The 22,226-nt window shown below is 50.8% G+C and overlaps 1 protein-coding gene across 4 annotated transcripts in view; it reads right to left on the bottom strand.

Annotated features, from left to right (window-relative positions):
- Positions 1-22,226, bottom strand: part of ARHGEF6 (Rac/Cdc42 guanine nucleotide exchange factor 6) — a 3,277,165-nt gene that overhangs the window by 1,917,835 nt on the left and 1,337,104 nt on the right. For all 4 annotated transcript variants that reach the window (XM_069612789.1, XM_069612790.1, XM_069612791.1 and 1 more), the window contains one exon: positions 4,698-4,793. In XM_069612789.1, coding sequence (XP_069468890.1) covers positions 4,698-4,793 — 96 coding nt within the window. The remainder of the gene's footprint in view (positions 1-4,697; positions 4,794-22,226) is intronic.

The following is a 22,226-nucleotide window of genomic DNA, read 5'->3' as shown; positions in this document are numbered from 1 at the left end:
GAAACAAGGTAAAACTGGCTTCCAGGGGCCAGTCCGCCTCTTTGGCTAGCTGTTTGAATCTGGTAACATAGGTCAACATGTCTTGGGATCCTTGTTGGAAGTCAAGTAACTTCTCTTGAGCACCGTGGACCAGCTCTGGTCGTTCGAACATGGTCTTGAGTTCCGTGATGAACCCTTCATAATCATCCAGGAGAGCATCCGCTGAATTGAGTAAAGGAGTGGCCCATGTAAGGGCATTACCGGAAAGATGCGATATTATGAAGCCCACCTTAGCCCTAGGAGTTGAGAAATAGTAGGGCTTGAAGGTAAAATGTACCAAACAAGAATCCAGGAATCCACGTAAGGTCTTTGTTGAACCGTCGTATTTATCAACCACTCCTCCCAATAATCGCTGTCCTTGTTCGCGGAGTCACGTGACAAGACAAGCTGTTTTAGCGCCGCATTCTCAGCTTTTAAATTCTGCATCTCTGTGGAAAGTTCTTGCATTCCGTGCTTCAGGTCCTGAATAGCATTCTCCATGGTAGAATCCGTATTGATCGTTTGGCGTCTCAAACTGTCGTAAATCTCCCCCCGTCTTACCTGTGATCGGGATCTCCCTTGTTCGGCCGCAGGACTCTTCCTGTGGATGGTTCGGGTCTTGAATAGGCTCGCCCGAGCCGCGTCAGGTTGCAAGACGCGTTCAGAGTTCCGGGAAGTTCGTGGTTCCAGGGTATCCAGGATTAGCGATGAACGAGTAAGTAGGGGGGGAAATCCAGGAACAGGATAAAAGGCAAGGAAGGAAGTAAGAGGATCAAGGAAACCAATGTAGAGAGTAAACACACGTCAGGTCACTACCGAAGATAGCGTTGAGACGCGCGGACCCGCAGGGGCGTGACCAATTTATAGTACGTGCCACGACGTGAAAGCTAGTGCGTAGCACGGAGCTTGGTACGGCCATGTTGGGAGGAACAAGGAGTACAAGCCCTTCCTGACAATGACCATGAGGCCCAGAAGGGGCAATTTCGCCGGGTCATGATAGCTGCCCAAAGAGCAGAAAGGATGCCTGCCGTGCAGGGGAAACCATCCCAACGCAGGAACTTCATGACAACAATGTGCCACGACCCCGGAGCACTTCAGTACACTGGCGAGTCCATCAATAGTCATTAGGGACCCCGGGGTGTACCGACAGGCCTGGGAGCAATTAAGCAACTATTTTGAATATCGACCATGTGAAGTAAAACAAAACATGTAAACAATTCCCCATACATGAAAAGTCAAGGTGGGGAATATTGGAAAAAGTATTATCCATGGCAAATGAATATTAAAGAAGATATAAAAAGGCAATGAAGCAGAAATGGAGTGAAGTAGCACAAGTGTGTTAAATTAAAAGACACTGAAGTCAAGAAGAAGTCCTGGTGAAAGGAACACACCAGACAGTGAACGATGGGATTCAGGATACCTGGCACAAGAGTATACCAGAGGATCTGTAAGACTCAGAGTGAAATAATTCCTGGCAGGGGAGTATAGCAGGAGGTCCAGTAAAATTGCATACATAGTGAAAAGAATTTCTGGCAGGGGAGTATACTGGGAGGTCAATTAAAGTTGTATGAAGAAACGTATTTTGTTTTTACAAAGTATATGGTAAAGAAGTACACCGGAGATACTTTTGCCATATTGTTTGAAAGAGACAATTTGCCATCCTTTAAAAGTTATCAATTAAAAGATACATTTATTTTGCTATCCTTAAAAAGGATTCTTAAGGAATTGTTATTTGAAAGAGATTCTTTTGCTATGCTTGAAGAACTATTCTTTAAAAGTAATACCGGTAACATTCTTAAGGAATTGTTTTTTGAAAGAGACAATTTTGCCATCCTTAAGGAGCTGTTTGGAAGAGACACTCTTGCTATCTTTAATTAAAGAACTGTTATTTAAAAAGACACATATTTGCTATCCTTAAAAAGTCATTGTTTGAAAGAGATACTTTTTTCTATCATATTTAACCAATCCAGGGGAAGGGAAATCACCCTCTGGAACATTTATTTTGTTAGATTTCTATATTTTCCTTACTTTTGAAACACTTGTTGCCAAATAGAAGCCAGATACATTTCCGTGCATGTTTTGTGTTCATTTTAGTGTGAGGGTCAGAGAAGTATGTTTTGGACACAAGGACAGATCATATGTTTGATGACGAGACACAGACTGATCTTTAGTTTTCTAGGTAGGGAAACTCTCCTTTATTAAAGGGACAACCCTTTTTTCTTTAATAAAGATGTCTGATGTTGAAAACATTACAACTGTGTGGCCCCCTCTTATTTCTGACCCCTCACATATGGGAACGACTTACATAGATGGAGTACTGTGAGTTTGGGCAGGACAGGATGGGTCAATATGATTGAACGTAATGTGCTCCCTAGGATCCTTTTTATTTAAAATAAATTACCAGTTCTGATTCAGCCACAACTCAAACAAAATTAAAATAACACTGCTTTGCTTTTTATGGGATGCAAAGAGGGTAAATTACTGTCAGCCACTTTAATTCTCCCCAAGGATTGAGAAGGGTTGGATACCCCTATTATTTCAGTGCTCATCTTCGGGTATCAAATATTACCATCTCAGAACAGCACAGGTTAGGCAATGGGGTTACGTTGGAAAATGCACTGTTGATTCCAGTGGCAGTTAGGGATGGATCTGAGTACCCGGGCCTTACTTGCCAAAAAGAGTGAGGGCGCATCCCATTCTTGGACGGGAGTGGAAAATATGGCAGATGGGCAGAATTATGGCTAAGCTCTCCTCATGGCTGCCCCCGCTGAGCTCTCTGTGGACCCCGCCCTTCTCCGAAGATATGGCAGAGGGGAGAAATGTCCAGACTTGATTGAAAGGAAGTGCCCGGATATAACTAATTTGGCGTGAGGGATTTGTATTGGGAAGCTAACTTCCACCATTTACAACTAAAGAGCTTCCTCTCTGAGGAGAAATGGAAATGTAATATTGCAAGACCCTGACATGGTTTGTGCACGTTTTTTACCTTGTCTGAGGTAATAGAATGTTGGTTTTCGGCTATATGTAGTTGCAAACTAGCTATAACGAACCCAACTCCAAGTGAGTTGAGAGGGAAATGAAAAAAGGATCTAGAATTTATAATAAATGATGGGTTGTGGTCTGTGATACGCAAGAAAACCTACAGGAGATTAATATCTGCCCAATTCAAATTACACAGGATTAAATTGCGTTATAGGCACACTCCCCATTGAAATTGGCATAGATGTACCTGGGAATCTCAAACCAATGTGGAATGGGATGTGAGCAAAGAGGGATTTTCACATCTGGTGGTCATGCCTGCTGGAACAGACATACTGGTCGGACGTTCTCTCCTCTTTGGGGGGGAGTTGAAAGTTTGCCAGATTGGTTATCCCATATCTCTTGCTATCTGGAATCCTCTCTGTGGAAGATGCCATGAAAACTGTCTCCCACACAACATATTTATTTATGGCGGCTAGGGCTTGTATGGTTTGAGGGTGGAAAAAGCCATGGCTTCCGAGCAAACAAGGGTGAGTGAGAAAGGCTGAAGAATTCTTTGCAAATGAGAAGTTGGCAGCATGGTTGAATAATTGAATAATTTGCAGATAGATATCATAGCTGATTGGACGAGCTTGAAAAGAATGTTTATGTTGGATCTCAGAGCATATAAGAGGATGAGCCCTCTCCCCATAGAAAGTCCAAAGGCCTACTACCTACTCAATATTAAGCTAAAAAAGTAAAGAAGACGCTGATACTAAGAAAGGAGTGCGCTACCTGAGGGGGAAAGAGGAAACGGACAGAGAAAACTCGCTGACCAATATGGATGAAACGAGAGGAGATACTCTATGCAAGGAAATGTTATTGGGAACATGTTGGGGTTATGTGGGTATTTGATGCATGGTTGTATTTTGTGTGAGTAACTTTTTTTTCCTTGTTCATACATAAAGATATGCATTTGAACCCCTCCAACACCTTTTGCATTTCCAATATTGTACACTTTTAGATTAGCTGGTCCTGCGCCAAGAAACCATTTGCGGCGTGTGTAGCTTTCTAAGTGACTTTAAAATAATATTAATCTTTTTCATGCAAAGACCACATTTGAACTCACATAAAAATGTCAACTTCAATTGCTCGGGCAGTACATTCATTCACTGCTCTAATCTTGTTGGCTGGGCTGGATGTTTGTTTTAGCAGTCTTAGGGTCTGGAATGTTTTCCTCAGTTATTTAGTAAAATACCTTGTCAGTCCCGCCATAGTCTCACAACACCTTTTTTTATGTTAACATTTCCTTAAGTTGTTCTTTAAAGGTGAAATATAGGTGGAAATTATAAACGCAAAACACAGGAAACTGTCAATTTTCAAATTGATAAATATTTTGCACTAAACGTCCTTTATTGGATATTTCGCTCACATGTTACTGGAGGCAGTAAGGGATCTGCAACCTTTAACTCTAAATATATTTATCATCTACTCTAGCCTTCATAGTCAACGGTGAGGGATTATAATGGTCGTAGCCCAAAACATCGGAGGAGACATGCTGATCAATTCATGCATTTTAAGAATCACTATTACTCATTACGTTAGGATCGAGGAAATAATAGGCTAACCAGATTTTTTTGTCTCTTGCAACAAAGGGAGCATTAAATATAAACATTCATAAGTCCCATTTCAACAAGTACAAAATGGCCACAGCCACTTACTTGGAACACTTTTCCAAAGATTGATATAGCATTTGTTGAAATGTGTATATTTCTTCAACGTTTCCTAATAAGTATGCAATATCCACAGAAGTTAACCTACAACAGAAAAAATATTGTAAGAGTGTGCAACATTCATTGATTTCATTAACACCTCAGCTACAGCATCCGCCCATACAATGTTGTAGGTCAGGTCCAATCTTCCCCTGAACCATTATGGTCAAAGCATGGAATAATGTAGATACCCCATTCCTAATAGTACAGGGGAGTACTAATTATATTAAGGACACATAAGTTAGTATTATGCTTCTCAAACTTTACTGAAACATTCAGTAGCACAATAAACCAAACAGAAAAACTACATTTCCCACACCAGAGTGCTTTAGGTAGTTTCCACTTCCGTTTAACGTATGAACTTTAAGTCACATCATCTGCCTGACCAATCCTGAAAACACTGTCCTTAGAGACCTCATATCTTGTCCAGATCACTAACTTTGTTTGTGGTGCTACTCATTCCTGGCAGAGGCGACTATGAACGTAGTCCATGGAAGATCTATCCTGGGATATCAAGATCAACTTGCCTAGCGAATGGTAGACAAACTAACAGGAACCTTGTGAGCAATGGTTTACAAGCCAACGGGTTGCATGTTCAAGGCTCTCATTCACATTATAAAGACTACCTATCGGTCCCTCAAAAGCAGGAAGACACTGTGACAATTGGGCAGAAATTATAAGGAGGGGCAACTCTCCACCCTGGGGCTGCATTCAGTTGTAATCGCCCATGCATTATGGAGGAAAGGGGACGGGACGTAGGAGTAATTACAAGTTACTAACATACTCCTAGCCCAGAGTCCCCTTTCCTCCATCGTCCCTCTCTAGGGATGGGAGACGGAACCTTTTTCAGCCGAAAAAATCATCTTCCCCTTTAAATGTAGATGCACACACATGACTCCACCCACCAGCGCCACTCCCCAGTCCCCTTTGACGCGTCGACAATATTAACATTGCCTGATGACACCAGTTCTATTAGGGGGAGGATGGTGGGACATATGGAGGAAAGGGGACTATGGACTAGGAGTATGTTAGTCACTACGGTGAGTAACTTATAATTACTCCTACGTCCCGTCCACTTTCTACCATACTGCATGGGCGATTACAACTGAATGTAGCCCCAGGGTGTAGAGTTGCCCCTCCTAAGAAAACAAGTTCCTTAAGACTGCCTGACCAAATGCTGTGTCCGACCTGGAGCCGGAATCCAAGCAGGAGTGCTTACAGAAGGACGAGGTCATAGCCCAAGTGCTGCTTTGCTCCCTGATACGCCTCCTTGATGGCCGAAACCATCCACGTAGCTATGGAAGCCTTGGAGGCCCGATAGCCCGGCTTTGACCCACCGCAGGTGACTAAGAGTGTCTGATTTGCAGAAGCTCTTGGTCCGGTCAAGTTAGAATTGTAGAGCGCACCTGACATCTAGACAGTGCAGCACCCTCTCAGCGTCATGCTTAGGGTCCGCAAAGAAAGTTGGTAGGTCCGCGAAGAAAGTTGGTAGCACTATCTCCTCCTTCAGGTGGAAAGAGGACACAACCTAAGGTAAGAACGCGGGGTGAGTTCTTATGAAAAGTAATATAAGGCTCTGAGCCCACCAACGCTTGGATTTCACTGATCCGGCGTGCCCAGGCGAGGCCGACCAGGAGGGCCGTCTTGATGGTGACTAGCCTGATGTCTGCGGACGCCATAGGTTTGAATGGTTTGTGCGCCAGGGCGCCCAGGACCACGTTGAGGTCCCATACGGGGAGTGTTTTTTTTTTTGTATAGGTCTGTTTATTGAATTACAACATGAACCAAAAAGGAAAGCAAACAAAACAAAACAAGGTCGCACTGCATAGGTACAGTGGATCAACGGTTGTGAGACAGTAACAAAAATAAAAATATATGTATGCGTGGCTCAGGTTAGCAGGGGATAAGTATCCCAGGTCACCGCGCGCCCAGAACACAATGGATTCAGCGCCACAGAGCATTTCGGTGTTGAGTGTTCACAAAGTTCCAGTCCATTTCCCCCAGACCTTCTGAAGCTTCCCTGGGCAACCCCTGGCATTGTAGATGTGTTTCCCTGAGGATGCACATCTGTCCATTTAGTTGACCCAGCGGTCGAAGCTCAGCCTGTCTGGAGAGCCCCACGTAGCAGCAGTACGTCTCTTCCTCAGTCCCAATGCCACTGAGAGGAATGTCGTTTCATGTTTGGTGTAGTCCACTTCCCCCCCGGATTCCCAGTAAAACTAGCTTCCGGTTCTGCAGAACTGGTGACCCCTGTACACTAGAGATCTTGCGGATACATCTCCACCAGATGTCCTGTATTATGTTGCTGCTCCACACCATATGGAAGAAGGTTCCTTTTAGCCTTCGGCATCTCAGGCAGTCTCCATTGTCCGCTAACCCCACCTTGCCATCGCTGCGTGGGAGTACTAGGCCTGATGCAATATTTTATAGTGTATAGAGTCTGGTGTCCATCCCTATATCTCGTGGGGACATTAGTGCCTCTACCCATTCCTCCGATTCCAGCGGCCCACCGTCCGCTCCCATTTCACACATAGCCGGATAGTTCCTGTGCCCCAGAAAGCAGTAAGTACTTAGTAGAGTGTAGATGTCACCTTTGTCGGGATTCTGGCATGAAGAATATTTGCTTCTAAGGGGGAGCATTTTGGGACCTCTGCTAATATGGGGAATTGGGCACAGATGGCATGTGTTAGTTGCAGGTGTCTATAGTGTTCTCCAGTGGGTAGTGCAAACCTTTCCTGCAGGGCCCGTCCTGTACCACGTCAGGTGAGTCTCTATCTAGATTTGGCGGATGTGTTGTGTCATCCTGGGCATATCGGGCATCTGCTTTTCTGTTCTGTATAACACTCGGAGGGGGGTATTTCTAACCATATTCCTAATCTCTCCCCCTATATGTGGGAGCCCCGGGGTCACCGTGAAGCCAGTTGTTCACCACTCACATCTGTGTAGCCCAGTAGTAAGTACGGAGATAGGGTAGACCGATTCCCCCTTCCCAGACAGAGCGTTACATGGTTTTGAGGGCTATGCAAGGTTGCTTCCCCCCCCATAGAAGTCCCTGGAAAATGCTTTCCACGGATGTGAAGATTGTTTGGGGGATATGGAGTGGGGCATTCTGGAGAACATATAGGAACCTCGGGAGTGTCAGCATTTTGAAAAGGGCTGTTTTGCCCAGGAGTATTACTGGGAGGGATTTCCAGTGGAACACATCAAGGGTGTGGTTTCTTGATGGGCGGGTAAAGCATGGCCAGGCCCGACAAGTGCCTTTTAACCACCGCATTGGAGGATGAAAACACCTCCTCCTCCGAGTTCCTGTAGGTTCAAAATACCCACCAGACAGGTGCGGCAGGTATCTACCTGCACCCCTGAGCGTGCGAGGTGCGCAGAGAAGGATAGCATGTCGTCCAACATGCAGGTCAATGGATCAACCTCCTTTGATTCTGCACAGCAGCAAAACCTAGTCCACTTGCTTTTGTCCTGGCTCCTGGTAGCATTGCTCCTAGCCCCCTGTATAATGTCTAGGTTAGCTTGCGACAGCTGCAGATGCCTCAGTGTTACTTGCTCAAGAACCACGCTGAGAGGGTTAACTTCTGGGGGGCGGGGTGGATGGCCGTCCCTCCCTGTTGAGAGAGTATGTGTGCTGGGCCTAGAGGAAGACGCACCAGGGCCTGAGCCGACAGACTGAGTAGTTCCGAGAAACATGGTCTTGCTGGCCACCATGGAGCTATCAGGATGATAGAAAGGTGCCGGGCCCCGTGGATCTTGCAGATTACCCTGTGGACCAGGAGGGTCGGAGGGAAGGCATACGCGCTCATGTCGTCCCACTTGATCTACATTGCGTCACCCAGAGAGCCCCTGCCCTGTCCCTACCACAACGTGAACTGGGGGCACTTCCTGGTGTACCAGGCGGCGAATAGGTCCACATGAGGATGACCCCCACCTGTCGAAGATCCCCTGAAGGACCTGTTTGTGCAATTGCCATTTGTAGTTGACCGCACCCAGCCTGCTAAGCCTGTCTGCCTCCAGGATGGATTCCCCCGGGAGGTGTATTGCTGCCAGGTGCATGTTGTTCACCAGAGCCCACTCCCAAATGTCGACTGCTAGAGTGCAGAATGGAGGAGACTTGGTGCCAGCCTGATTGTTGATGTAATACACGCTGGTGGAGCTGTCGGTCTGAATGAGGATAGCCTTGGCGCTGATCATCAGGAGGAAGGCTTTGCGAGCGAGTCAGATGGCCATCAATTCGAGCCAGATGATGTGAGCCACCTGCTCCTGACAGGACCAAACCCTGTGGATGCTGTGGCTCCCCTGGGTAGCTCCGCAGCCCTCTAGGAAAGAATCTGTGGTGATGGTGACCTGAGGTGCTGGTTGACAGAAGTGACTACCTATCCGCAAGTTGCTGTCCCTCCTCCACCAGACTAGCTCCTGGTGGAGATGATGTGGGATGCTGACCAGCTCTGCCTGGGAACCCTTCTCCTGGCTCCAGGAGGCTCCAAATTGCAACTGCAAGCACCTCGTTCTGAGCCTCATATGCGGCACTGCAAGGAGACATGCAGCCATGATGCCCAGGAGGTTTGGCACCTCCACGCCAAGGTCACTGCTCTGCTGAGGAAATGCCCTGTGCCCTTCCTGATAGCTGTGATCCTGTCCTCTGAGGGGAAAATGGAAAATCCTCTTGGAGCTCATATTCCAGATGAGGCCCAGGAACGTCAGACTCTGCGTGGGCTCCAACTGTGACTTCTTGAGATTGATGGAAAATCCCAGCTCGTGTAGTGTGTTCATGAGGGCGGAGGGGGTGTGGTGCACTGTCTCCGGAGAACTTGCCCTGACAAGCCAGTCGCCTAGGTATGGGTAGACGTGGTGACCCTGGGCATTGAGTAGGGCTGCCACTGTGTTCATCAGTCTTGTGAAGACCCTGCGGGCCGAATTATTGCCAAAGGGTAGAATATTGCATTGGAAATGAAAACCTATGATCCTGAACCTCAGAAAGGACCGATGGGGCAGCCAGATCGAGACGTGTAGGTAAGCAATCTTCAGATCCAGGCAGTACATCCAGTCTCCCAAGCACAATGTCTATGCTATAAGCGCTGGGGTAACCATCTTGAACTTTTGCATAGGGAGGGAAAAGTTCAAGGTGGAAAGGTCCAAAACAACTCTCAGGTCTGTTAGGCATATTCCTGTGCAGTGCCCTTAGGGACCACTACACACAATTAAGACTGCAAGTGGAAATACAAGTTCACCTTCGGTACAAGCCTGTACTACTATGTTACAGTAGTAGGAGTAGCGGAGTAGCCAGGCATATCTCAAGAGTATATGAGCAGTAGCAGAGATTACACAAAGGACCACAATTACTGTGACTCAAGCAAACACTGACTCAAGGTTTCAGGTAAAAAATATAAGTACATTTATTTTTAAACCATCTGTTATAAAACACTTCACTTCTATAAATTCGAAACCACACGTAAAATACACCACACACAATCAATTCCACTTGTTCCAGTAAATTCAAGGTAAGTACATTAGGTTTTGAGAGACCGGTGTTGAGATACTAACGTGTAACAGCGGGTAGAAATGCTCACGAAGTTAACACACTTTGTACTTAAGAATTCCAAACAAGGGAAAAGTGAATAAAAATCAAAGGCAATACTTTATCAAGGCAAGGAGACTCGAGGACTTGTTCAAAGATACAGATTAAAATCAATAGGCCTGCGCCAGTGTCAATGGAGCAGATGCTCAGTTGCCGAGGATCACACGTTGAACAGTTCGAGATTCGCAATGCCAAGAGTTTAAGATTGTCAAATGTAAGGAAAAGTTATAAGAAGGAGGGAAGAAAGAACAAATCTTCGTGGAGGAAAAGGGTTCACCCCGATTCCGGCTGGTCAGACAGAGAGAAAGACCAAGTGTGCACAGTACCTTATTCCGTTGGAGAAAAGCTGGTGCCACAGCAGTTGTTCCTGGTAGTTCCTGCAGACTCACGGTTCCTGCGGCTTCAGTCGTGGGGACAAGAAGGAGGATGTCTGGAGCGATCTGTACTGCCCAGGGATGAGGTCAGCAGCAGCGAAAAAGACAACGATGAATAAAAGGTGTGCTCCTTTAAATCAGGCAAGGGCTCTTCTGATGGCTATCCGGACCACTACAGCACATCAGTGATTTCGACCCAGGAGAGGATTCTCTGACTGAAGAAAAGACAAGGAACAAGTTACTTACCTGTAACTGTTGTTCTCCAGCATGGGTCTGGCATGGATTCACATGCTCATGAATATTCCCCGTCGTCAGGCTGGGAATCCTCGGTAAAGAAAAAACCAGTATCAGTTTCGTTTCTGATCTGTCTTTCGTAGTAGTAACCAATCACTGATCTCTGCGTCATACTGACCACAGCCAATGACTGCCCTCTACCTAAGCCCCGCCTCTGGCAGCCATCTTCAGATTTTTACCGCACGTTCAAGTGTTGGGATCCTCGTGCTATTGCTCTCGAGCGTTAGTGCTATTTTTTCATGTTTTTTTTCTCAAAAACTTCGATTTTTAGGTCAAAAGAGCCTCAAGCTCCACCGTTTCTTCATCCGATCAACGGGGACCCGTGTCGGATTCGTCTACGCCCCTCAAGGGTGAAGATTTCGTCGAGCCACGCTTTTGGAGGACTCCAGAAGTTTCTCAGGCCCATCTCGGACAGGGCCCAGGAGAAGGGAAGCTCGACGCCCGGAAAGCTGTTCAGGGTCTGCCCTGGATGCCAGCTCCAGAATGTCTTTAAGGAGGACGAACACTCCTTTTGTCTGTACTGCCTACATGAGGACAAGACGCACGTGGAGAAGGACTGTGCGTTTTGCGGCAATATGTCGGAGCGGACCATGAAGGACCGCCATCAACGTCTGGCCAACTGGCTGGAAGGGAAGAGCCCGTCAGGCGAGAAGAAGAAGTAGAAATCCGAGCGGTCTTCTAAGACCTTTGAGGACGCCCCGGCGACGGGGGTCCAACACAAGGCCAAGCACCGCGAGTCCGCTGGCACCGGGAGCGCCGAACGGTCGGGCTCTACGGGCGCCAGGCAGGGCGCATCCTCCCCTGCACCATCAACCGCGAGCCAACGCTCTGGTTCGGGTAAGAGGAAGGCCGAGCACCCGGCGAAGCTCCTGGAGAGTTCCCCGGTCGAGCTCGAAGGCCCCATCGGAGGGGGAGCGAGGCAGTGACCCTCCTCCCAAGGAGAAGGCGGTGAGCGCACCTAAGGTGGTGAAAGCCTTAATCCATCCGGCCAAGGCCTCTATCGAGACAGTCGCGGCGGCCCTGGCTCAGCCTGTGGAGGCTACACCAGGGTGGCGACCTCGGGGCTCAGTCTCCCTGCCACTGCGGAGGGAGTCCTCTTTTATGCCCATCGACAGGACCCCCGTGAAACCTCCGACGGAGAAGAAAAAGGGGGGGCAGGAGGTCGTCGTGGATTCGGCCTCAACCTCTGAGGAAGAGCTGATCGAAGTCTTAAGCCACGGCGTTGGCGTGGAAGAAGACCAGCCCGTCGGGAGGGATCCCGACGTGGGAGACGACGATAACGTCGGGGGTGCCGACGGGGCCCCTGACCGTCCGTCGGAATCCCCTCAACCAGTGCCGCAAGACAACTCGGCGGCCATTTTGTTGGCTATACAGTCCTTATGCTCGGAGATAAGGACGAGACTGCCGTTACCACCAGCGGAGGAACCGCTCCTGACGGGGGACCCGGAGCCAGGCCATAGAATGAGAATTCTCCCTAACAGGCACGCTTGGTTCTTCTTGTGTATGGCGGAAATCTGTGAATAGAAGCACAGACCCCACTGAGAGACTAGGACTTCCTCCACTGCCTGAGTCGCTACGAGCAAGCAAATTTCCACCAACAGAGTTGCTGTCCCAATCTGTTAGAGTGGAGGAGAGAGGAAAAGGAGAAGGGGGTAGGCGGAAGTCTGTGGATACTACATAGAGGATCCAGGGGTGCGCGAACCTTGCACGCCAGCATTGGGAGTGAAGGGCAAGCCTGCCACCCACTGGAGACTTGTGAATCCGGATGGGCGTTTCATGCCTTTTTGTCCTCGGAGGCTGGTGCTGAGGAGGGGAACTGAAAAAAGCCCTTGTGCAGCGTCTTGTGTTGCTTGTGCCAGTGCTGGCTCGGGCATCTGTCCTGTTGCCTGGACCATATTTCCGGGAAGCCCCGGAATCCTCAGAAAGACCGACCCTTGTCTGCACGCCGGTGCATCTGGCTATATGCAGTCCGGGTTGAACTTGGTCGCCCGTAGCCAGGCCATTCTTATTATGTTCGTAGCAATGAAAATGGCACGACCCGAGGTGTCAATGTGAGTCACCGTGGACTCCATTATGTCTTGCACTACAATCTTGGCGTTCGCCAGCCCCGCCTTGAAGCGCGTCTGGCTCTGCACCGGAAGTCCGCGATTTCCCGCCAGAGCCTTTTAGCACATCATCTATATTGGACTGACGAAGATGCAGGGAAGCAGTGGAATAGACCTTTATGTATGCCTGCAGGATCTTCTCCTCCATAGTGTCACGATGCCCGCTCCCGGGGAGCCGGCTCAGGCCCTGCGTCCCCGAAAGCAGACATCAAGTCCCCGGGGAAGGTCCCAGCAACCCCTTATAGGGGCCCTTTGGGCAGCGTCCTGGCGCCTATGGCGCCAGGCTCATAGGAAACGTCAGTCCTGGCGCCATAGGCGCCAGGCTCATTATGAAAGTGTTTGGGTACACTTACCTGATGCAGACCATGCTGCAGAACCCTGGCCTCCTTGAGGCCTGAAAGGAACTACTTTACCTGTGGTACTCATTTACCACCCGGGCGTGGTCGGGGAAGGATACATACCTGATTGGAGGAAGGACACATTCTAGGAACTTCTTCCAAGGCTATTTAAACCACACCCGATCAGCCACACGTGCTTCGCGTTGTTCTGCATCTAGCAGCTGGACGCTCACCGTGTCTGCTCCTGCATCTTGACTTCTGCCACACCTGCCAGCATCCTGAATCACCTGCAAAGGAAGGGAACAAGAGAACAGAAGAAGGAAAAGGCCTCACCTGCTAAATCTGCATCCCAGAGACATTTCGCCGACAATCCTGAAAAGGAAGACATTTATTTTTAAAAGCACATCGCATCGATCGCTGCAGCGCCGCATTCTACTCACCTTTACAGGGCGCCTCCATGTTCAGCAGCGACCATCCGGATTCGCAGTCGCGCCCCCACGCCTAGGGAGAAAAAGACAAGAACAAAGGTGAGAGAAAGAAGGGAAAAGGGAAGCTAAAACTCCATGTCAAGACTTACCTGTTGGGTCATTCCCTTTTCATTTCGGGTCCACGCCGCATCCAGGCATTTTCGGACCCCGGCCCCAAGGGGAAAAAGACATCAGCGTTAATGAGTGAATGAAAAGACATTACCAAAACACTCATTAAAGACTTACCTGATTTCCACAAGAATTTCACCGCTCACCTCGGGTCGGTGCCTGTTCCCGGCATTCCGTACCCCGGCCCCCATGGGGAAAAAGACACTAGCATTAGAACATTAATGCATGGACACAAGGGGAACCACTTATAGAAAAACTTACCTGGAAGCCAAGCAAGTTTGGTTCTCACCCATCCGAAAATCCAGTGACGTAACTGGATACCAACGCGCCCCTGCATCAGAAGCAGGATGGAGAGCTCGTCCTTCCAGTCCCTAAGGTGAGACGCTACGGGGAAGCACAGAAGGGTTTTGAGGAGGGTGAGAGGGGTAAGTGGGAGGCCGATTGCATTACCCCGCAGACAGTTAACCCCCTATTCTCACCTACAGAAGGATACTTCTGCGAGTCAGACAAGCCAGATCTGGGGCCCGGTCCAGTCCGTCTTCCGAACCCTGCGCATCACCTTAGACAAGGTCACAGCAGCGCGAACCAGGCCAGCGCCCCCGTGGGAGTCAGGTGAGCGTTACACTTAGCCAGGAGCGCAGAGGATGATGTAGCCGAGGACAATTGCGGCTTGGAGTAGAGTGAGGCTGCGGCGATCACAGAGGAGTGTGGCTGGGGTGTACCGACAGCAAGAGTGGATCCCGCTCCATCTTCCTGAACTTGGCGTCGAGGCGCTTGTTGGTAGGCTGTGCAGAATGGGGTTTAAGCCATCCTTTTTGACGAGTGCCACCACTTCGTTTTGCATTGGAATTCACGTTCTATCCACGGGGCGGAGAGTGAGGACCTCCACCAAGACCCCCGCCTCTGGTTGTTCCACCTTGGGCTGTGGAAGCCCCAAGTATTCGGTTGGGCCTGCCAGCCGCTCATGAAAGGCCTTGGCCGATGACGGTGTGTCAGGGTCCTTCTCTTCATCCGTGTCCACCAATGCGTCCAGTTGGTCAGGTGCAGCTGGAAGAGTGCTGAGCGCTGGGGGCTAAGGTGTACTGACAGGAGCAGGAAGCAGATACAGGGCTGCTGAGACTGTCGGAGGCATGGGAGCCGGTGTAACGCTCACCTGATTCCCGCAGAGGCGCCGGTCTTGACTGGGTGAATGCTGTATCTTCATAGGTGATGTGTAACACACGGTTGGCTCTTTGGGCTGGACCTCTGTGCACTGTATGTCTGACTCGAAGAGTAAGATGTCTTAGGTAAGTGAACGCCGAGCTCTCCATCTGCCTCGGGGCAGGGTGCCGTAACCAGTTTCTTCACTGGATAAGGGTGCAGGCCTCTTGACCTCAGAGGACTGCTGTCCGTCGTTAACTGCACGAACGGTAAGTTCTGGGCACTTCAAATGTCTTAAAAGTCTTTTGTAATGATATCTCTTGTTTTGCAGGGTTCCGGCGATGGCGGATGGCGGGCTGATGAGAGTTGAGGATCGAACCCGCGTGAGGAACAGAAGCGCCTGGAAGCACGTAAGTAAGCGCTTGTATCCTGCTTCACGATGCGCACTAACTGTCCCTTTTATCTTGCAGGTACAAGTTCGGAGCTTTAGAGAAGCTGAAGGGTGCTGGAATACCCACTGGATTTGGCGTGGGAAGGAGTAATGGCACGTGAGTAATAAAGTTGCCCAATGTCTTTAAACGCACCTTCTTTTGTCTTTCAGATGCGGGATGCAGCGCCGAAGGCCTCCGGAGCGTGCGAAGAGCTGGTAAGCTTTTGTCTTTCAGATGCCGGAATGCAGTGCGAAGACCTCCGGAGCATGCGAAGAGCTGGTAAGCCTTTGTCTTTCAGATGCCGGAATGCAGCGCGAGACGTTGGTGACAGCCGAAGGACCAGGTAAGAGATGCGCTGCCACTGAAGACCGTAGTGCTAACCTGTTCTTTCTTTGTCTTTACAGGTGCTGCTGAAGACTGGATTCCAGGATGGTAAGCCTTTGTTCCCTTAGGCCCAGGATCAGAAGCATAAGACACGATGAGCGTTCTGCTGCAGAGAATGCAGAATAACGCAAAGCAAGATTCATCCATCGGGTGTGGTTTAAATAGCCTCCTGTAGTGCTTAGGTGTCTCCTTCCACAGCCACGCCTAGGTAAGAAAAGAGTTCCTGCTTTCCAGAAGAGTTCCAGTGTTCTGAACCTAGGGAGTGGCTCCTGCCCCACCCAACAGGAAAAGTAGTCCCAAACAGAAGAGGATCAGGGGTTCAACTGGCAGGTAAGTAAGCAGCATGGTCTGCTGCAGGTAAGTCCACCCAAGCATTATGAGCCCGGCGCTTCCAGCGCTGGGACTGGGCATCTTTATGAGCCTGGTGCCACTGGCGCCAGGACAGGGTCCAAAAGGTCCCAATTGGGACTGGCTGGCACTCGGAACCGGGGTTATGCGTCTGCTTCCAAGGGAGTCGGGCAAGTCCTGATCTTTTGGAAGCAGAGATCATGACAGCCGGTGCAGTAGGAAATAGCGTGGGCAGCATCGGAGCTGGAACCAAGGGCAGAGTGGCTGTGGGTGCTAGTGGCAGAACCGGAGGGAGCATGTCCCTGATCACAAACTTGAGGATGATGCCCATCTGCAGAGGCCTCATAAGAGTCATGAATTTCTCTAAAAACCTCTCTTTACAGACCGGTGGAGCGCTTGGTGGCGCGGGCATGGGCGCAGGGCCCTGAGGGTGCTGATTCCTGGGCCCACTCTGCCTAGCTGCATGCAGGGGGTATCTGCCCAGCGACACTGAAGGGTATGCCGTAGGCCACGTGCCCGGTGAAGACCAGTCTCACCTGGAAACTCGTTCCCCTACCTGGTCCCCGAAGGGGGATGGAGTTGGGCGAGCCGCCATTTTCTCTGGCAGCCATTTTATCGGGCTCCATGTCACATGCCTGTGTCGTGGCATTTGCCGCTCTAGGCCAGCCTCTTCCAGGACTCTTGGAAGTGGAGGTTGAGGCCTACCCTGCACCTCAGGACGGGTCCTGGTAGGCGGATTGCCCTCAGCTGTGCCGCCGGTAGTGCTGCATACAGGCGCCCCCACAGACCTCTGTCCGGTACTAGGGCATAGCCCCTCGGACAGAAACCCAGTAATAGAACCTTGCAGTCCCTCAGCGTAGTCACCGGTAGGATCTAGCGTCCCCTTGGCCTGGCGGCCGGTAGCTGAAGCAGCCTCGGTACCTGCACTGGTACTAGGGCCTGGTAGGTCCCTCCCGCTCATGCGCTTCCTGGGGAAGGAGTCATCTTTGTGGGGTGTGGATAAAAACAGTACCCCTACCTTGGGCCTGTACTTGTGCTTGACGAATTCCTTTAAGTCCTCTGGAGGCGACCTTCCGAAGAGCTCCCTCCACCGAGCTAGCCTGTTCTTCAGAGCGCGTGGTGTAAGCGTGTCGCACGTGGTACAGCCCTCACAGCCGTGGTCGGGGCCAAGGCAGTCGAGGCAGAGAGCGTGGGGGTCAGACGTAGGGAAGAGCCCCTCACAGGCTGGGCACCTGCTGAAGCCTGCTGACATCTACATGCGCCAGGGAGGAGCGTGGCACCAGAGCACAGAGGTATCTGATTAAAGACAAGAAAAAAGAAGACAAAAGTACTTCTCTGGGGAAGAGCGCGGGGAATTACTAGGCCAGAGGCCTAACCCAGGAGCACTGGTGAAAGCGGTCCGTTCTCGTCGATGCGGAAAAGAGGACTGGGGAGTGGCGCCGGTGGGCAAATTCAGGGGAGCGCCTGCTCTTAGGGCCGCACGGGGAAGATGATTTTTTCTGGTGAAAAAGGTTCCCTCTCCCGTCCCTAGCAAGGGACGCCCATGTAGTATGGAGGAAAGGGGACGGGACGTAGGAGTAATAGTCGCAATAAAAGGAAGACAATTGAGAATTCAGATCATCAAGCAACAGTGACATTATGTGATCACATTTTAGACTGGATAATATTCAACCTCTGTGTTCTTAAAAGATTTTCACATTCCCCTGTACTACTAAGTATGGGGAATCGTTTGGTTCCAAGATGGCGGCCGTGGCGAGGAGACGCGAGTAGAGGTCTCTCCTGCCGGGCTGCGATAATAAAACACTTAACTGGGAAATTGAGACCTGCTTCGGAGGGAGCCCTGTTGCCGGCATCAGCGACTCGGTATAGCTGGTGCCTGCCTGCGAGGGGACCAAGACTGGCGTTTCTCTAAGCAACGGAACACCAGTGTGGGCAGCGGCCATCGCGGCACCCAACCTGATAGGCACACTGCTGGGCGGTGACTCCCCTTCCCGGCAGTCTGGGGACATCGGATTGCACCCCCTTTACGGTTCTGAAGGGAGATCTCTGCCGGAGAGAAGAGCGAAGAGCGGAGCTGCAGCGCAGAGCTGGGAAACTGGCGAAGGAGAAGGGCTGCGGCGCCGGAGAAGCCCCGGAGAGCGAGAGTGAGCTGGAAAGCAGGTGAAGGAGAACGGCTGCGGCGTCGGAGGAGCCACGGAGAGCGAGAGGCCGGATTCGGAGGCAGGAGCTGATGCGTGGATGGGGGGGGGGCCGGACTGGGCAGCAGAGTGTGACCGACTTCCCCCACTGCAGGTGTCCTGCGAGAGAGCCGATCTTCATGGCGGGCTGACTCTGCCGAGCGGCAGCGGCGCTGTCCCCGGCCCAGAGCGGGAGAGGAGAGCAAGAGTGCCTCTCCCCCAAATGACGCAAGGTAGTGGCCGGTGGCTACTCGGGCTATCCCCAATACCCGGGAGATTCGCCATAAATCCTGCGGAGGGCTGCTTGGAGGGGCACCCTCTGTGGCCCATTAAGAGACTTACAAGCATGGGGACAGCCAGAGGGCAGTGCACAGTGGGTTGGGATACCCATGGGGCCCAGTTTCAGACGAGGCCCGGAGGAGGGTGCTGACTATCCGTGCAGGGCAGACACAGAGAAGAGAAAAGAGGCCCATCGGAGCACCAGTCTTGTAGAAAGTGACAGCCTTCAGGCAGGTGGGGACAGGACCTCAGAAGAATCTGGGAAGGAAGCAGTGGTGGCTCTGGGGGGAGCCTGCAGCCCTCACACTGGGAGAGGATGCGAGGTCGGACCTAGACTGCGTGCTGAGAGGGGCCCCATCACACGCCGGGATACTTGGAATGCTGTGGACTGGAGAGGTGGAGAGCCTACAGGCATAGATCCGCTCTGCGGGGCGGGAGGCGAGTTTCCTACACAATAATGAAGTACATAGGAGCGTAAACCGCAAGACCGAGGTTGAGGCCCGGAGGGGATCTGGAGGAACGGACGCTGAGCCTGTGAGGGGGGACTGGCTCCCACTGCGGAAGGAGGGGAGTCGCAAACCAGATTCTATTCGGGGGCAGCGGCTGCTAGGCCCCTACAGAAGCACAAATCACTCCAACGATCAGATTGTGGCAGTTTGCATCTGGCTGCTGGCTCCTGCAAGGAGTCCCGTAAGGGGCACAGCAGAGAGGCTGGTTTGTCAGGATGTCGAAGCCTAAAGGGAAAGGAGGACCCCAGGGCGGTCAGATGTCAGCCAGGCAGGAAGCCAGCTTGGTCCAAATGTGGGCGTCTGACAATCCGGCCCAAACAAGAGGAAAAGCTGCATCTGAGGCAACAGGAGAAGACTTGCAACCTCCCCCGCTGGGGTCACAGGCTTCGAAGGAGGACTTGCACTCATGGTTCAGGGAACTGCAAGAAAAATTCATGTCCACGGTGGAGGAGCAGTTCAAAACAATGAGGGAAGACATGAGACAGGCGGTGCAGGATGTTCGGACAGATGTAGCGAAACTGGAGGAGCGCATGGATACATTAGAGAGAGGAGTACAAAATGTGGAGGAAGAAGCACAGCAACATGGTGAGACACAAGAACATCTGGTGTGGCTCACACACAACCTAGAGCTGCAGTGCGAGGACCTTGAAAACCGGTCACGTAGGACGAACATCCACATTGAAAATATGGTGGAGTCGGTGGAAGACAAGGATCTCAAGAAGGTGGTGCAGGAGGTTTTTTAGAGATATACTAGAGGTGGAAGAGGCGGATGACATCAGAATTGACAGAGTACACCGGGTTGGCCCCAGAAGATTGGGAGAGCCGGCGGAGCGCCCTAGAGACGTATTATTGGCCATGTCCTCTTTTACCCAAAAGGATGAGATACTGAGGAAGGCCAGGGGAATGGACCATGTAAGGATGAATGGCGTGGAAATTCAGCTGTTCCAAAATCTAGCCCTGGTTACGTTGCAGAAAAGAAGGGCAATGGGTCCCCTGGTCAAAGAGCTGATCTCGAGGAAGATCAAATATAAATGGACTTTCCCGTTTGGCCTCCTGTTCTCGGGGGAGGGGAGGCAAAGAAGAGTGACTTCCTGGGAAGAAGGTCTTCAGGTGATGGGTATCCAAGAGGAAGACCAGGACTATGGGGACCACCGGTCTAGGGGAGAGGTGCAAAGGAAAGCCATGGGAGTGGAAAACAGTGCAGCGGAAGAGGAATCTGGCAAGTGGAGGGAAGTGCTGATGGAGGGGTGACTGTCCCGGCTAGAACGGATCAATCGGACCTGCGGGGGAGGGGGGGGTTGTCGCTGGACGGGAGAAGAGCGGACATGACATGAAGCAGACTCAATGGAAGGGCAGCCAAGCGGCCCGGTGGGCGGGCGCACCCACTGGAATTGCTCACCTACAGAGGTAATGCAGGGTTAAGGACTCCCCGGAAAGTTTTACCCGAGTCAGCAGAGGGTCCCCTAGGTCCCTGGGCCCTCCTCAGGATTGTTGTTATTGTTGGGGGAGTTCTCAGTTGGGGGTGAGGTGGGAGTGAGTGGGGGGTTGGTAGGAAGATCAGGTATGGCAGGCAGGTGGGGCTGGAGCTGGGTTATCTGTGTTGGTTTGGTCTATGGGGAAGTTGAGAATTCTTACATTTAATGTCAGGGGGCTGAACACCCCCTTAAAAAGGAAGAAACTGGAGCACATGTTCAGAAGGGAAAGAGGAGACATTTTAATGCTCCAAGAGACCCACATAAGACTCAGGACAAGTCAAAGCTATGTTTAAAAGGGTATAACCTGATAGGGCAATCCAATGCAGCTGACAAAAAGGTTGGGGTCCTGCTAGCAGTTCACGAAAGTAGGAATTCACAGATCCATGGTACTATGGTGGACAGGGCTGGCCGGTACGCTTTTGCTAATGCCACAAGCGCTTTGGATGAAAGTGCTATATAAACAAATAAATACAATCGACGGGCTCCATCTTACCTTGGCCACCATCTACGCACCGAACTTGGGTCAAGACAGATTTTTGAGGGAGATGTTGGGGAAGCTGGGGGAGTTTGCTAGTCGGGAGATAGTTCTGGGTGGGGATCTGAACTTAGCCTGGCACCCAGCAACAGACAGAAGCTCAAGGGCCCTCAGTCAGATGATGGCCTGCTTGGCACTTAGAGATGTATGGCGTGAGCTTCATGACCAGCAAAGGGGATTCACGCATTTCTCACATGTTTATAACCTATGTCGAGGATTGACTACTTCTGGGTTTCGGTGGGCCTGTTGGGGGAGGTGCAGGGAAAGGATATTGGGCCAATATCACTGTCAGACCACGCTCCCTTATTGTTGGAGGTTAAGACGTAAGCAGAAACAAGGGTATGTGGAACGCTATCGGGGAAAAAGATCAAAGAATATCTCACCATCAGCGACACAGGTGAGCCAAGGCTGGGAACGGTGTGGGAGGCCCTCAAGGCCGTTGTTAGAGGGCACTTTATTGCCATGAAGGCGTCGAAGGATACGCTCAGACACCAATGGGAAAGGGAGCTGGAAAGGAAGCTTGTGGATATACAAGGGGACATTTTAAAGAGCCCCACTCAAAGAAGGCTTTAAGACATGTGCAGGGGCAGTTAGATGCGCTCTGCACAAAAAAGGCGGAGATGGGTCTGCTACGTCTCAGGCACCGGTATTACATAATGGCCAACAAGGCTGTCAAACTTATTGCTAGGCTTCTACGAGCCAAACAACAAGACCTCATGATCAGGGAAATACGGAATGCACAGGGAGAGAAGCTTACCTGCACCAGTGACATTGGGGAGGTGTTCAGAGGCTTTTTATCAGGGTTTATATTCCTCAGGCAGCCTGAGTGGGACTGACATTTGGTTGGCTTCAGAAAGTCTGGACTCTTGTAACTATGGAAAAACTGACTCACACCTTGCAGGGCTGGGGGGG

Source organism: Ambystoma mexicanum, chromosome 5p (genome assembly GCF_040938575.1).
Source record: "Ambystoma mexicanum isolate Mex_15411 chromosome 5p, UKY_AmexF1_1, whole genome shotgun sequence".
Lineage (NCBI taxonomy): Eukaryota > Metazoa > Chordata > Amphibia > Caudata > Ambystomatidae > Ambystoma > Ambystoma mexicanum.
Note: the sequence above shows the minus strand (reverse complement) of the source record. Positions and strands in the feature narration are given on the sequence as shown.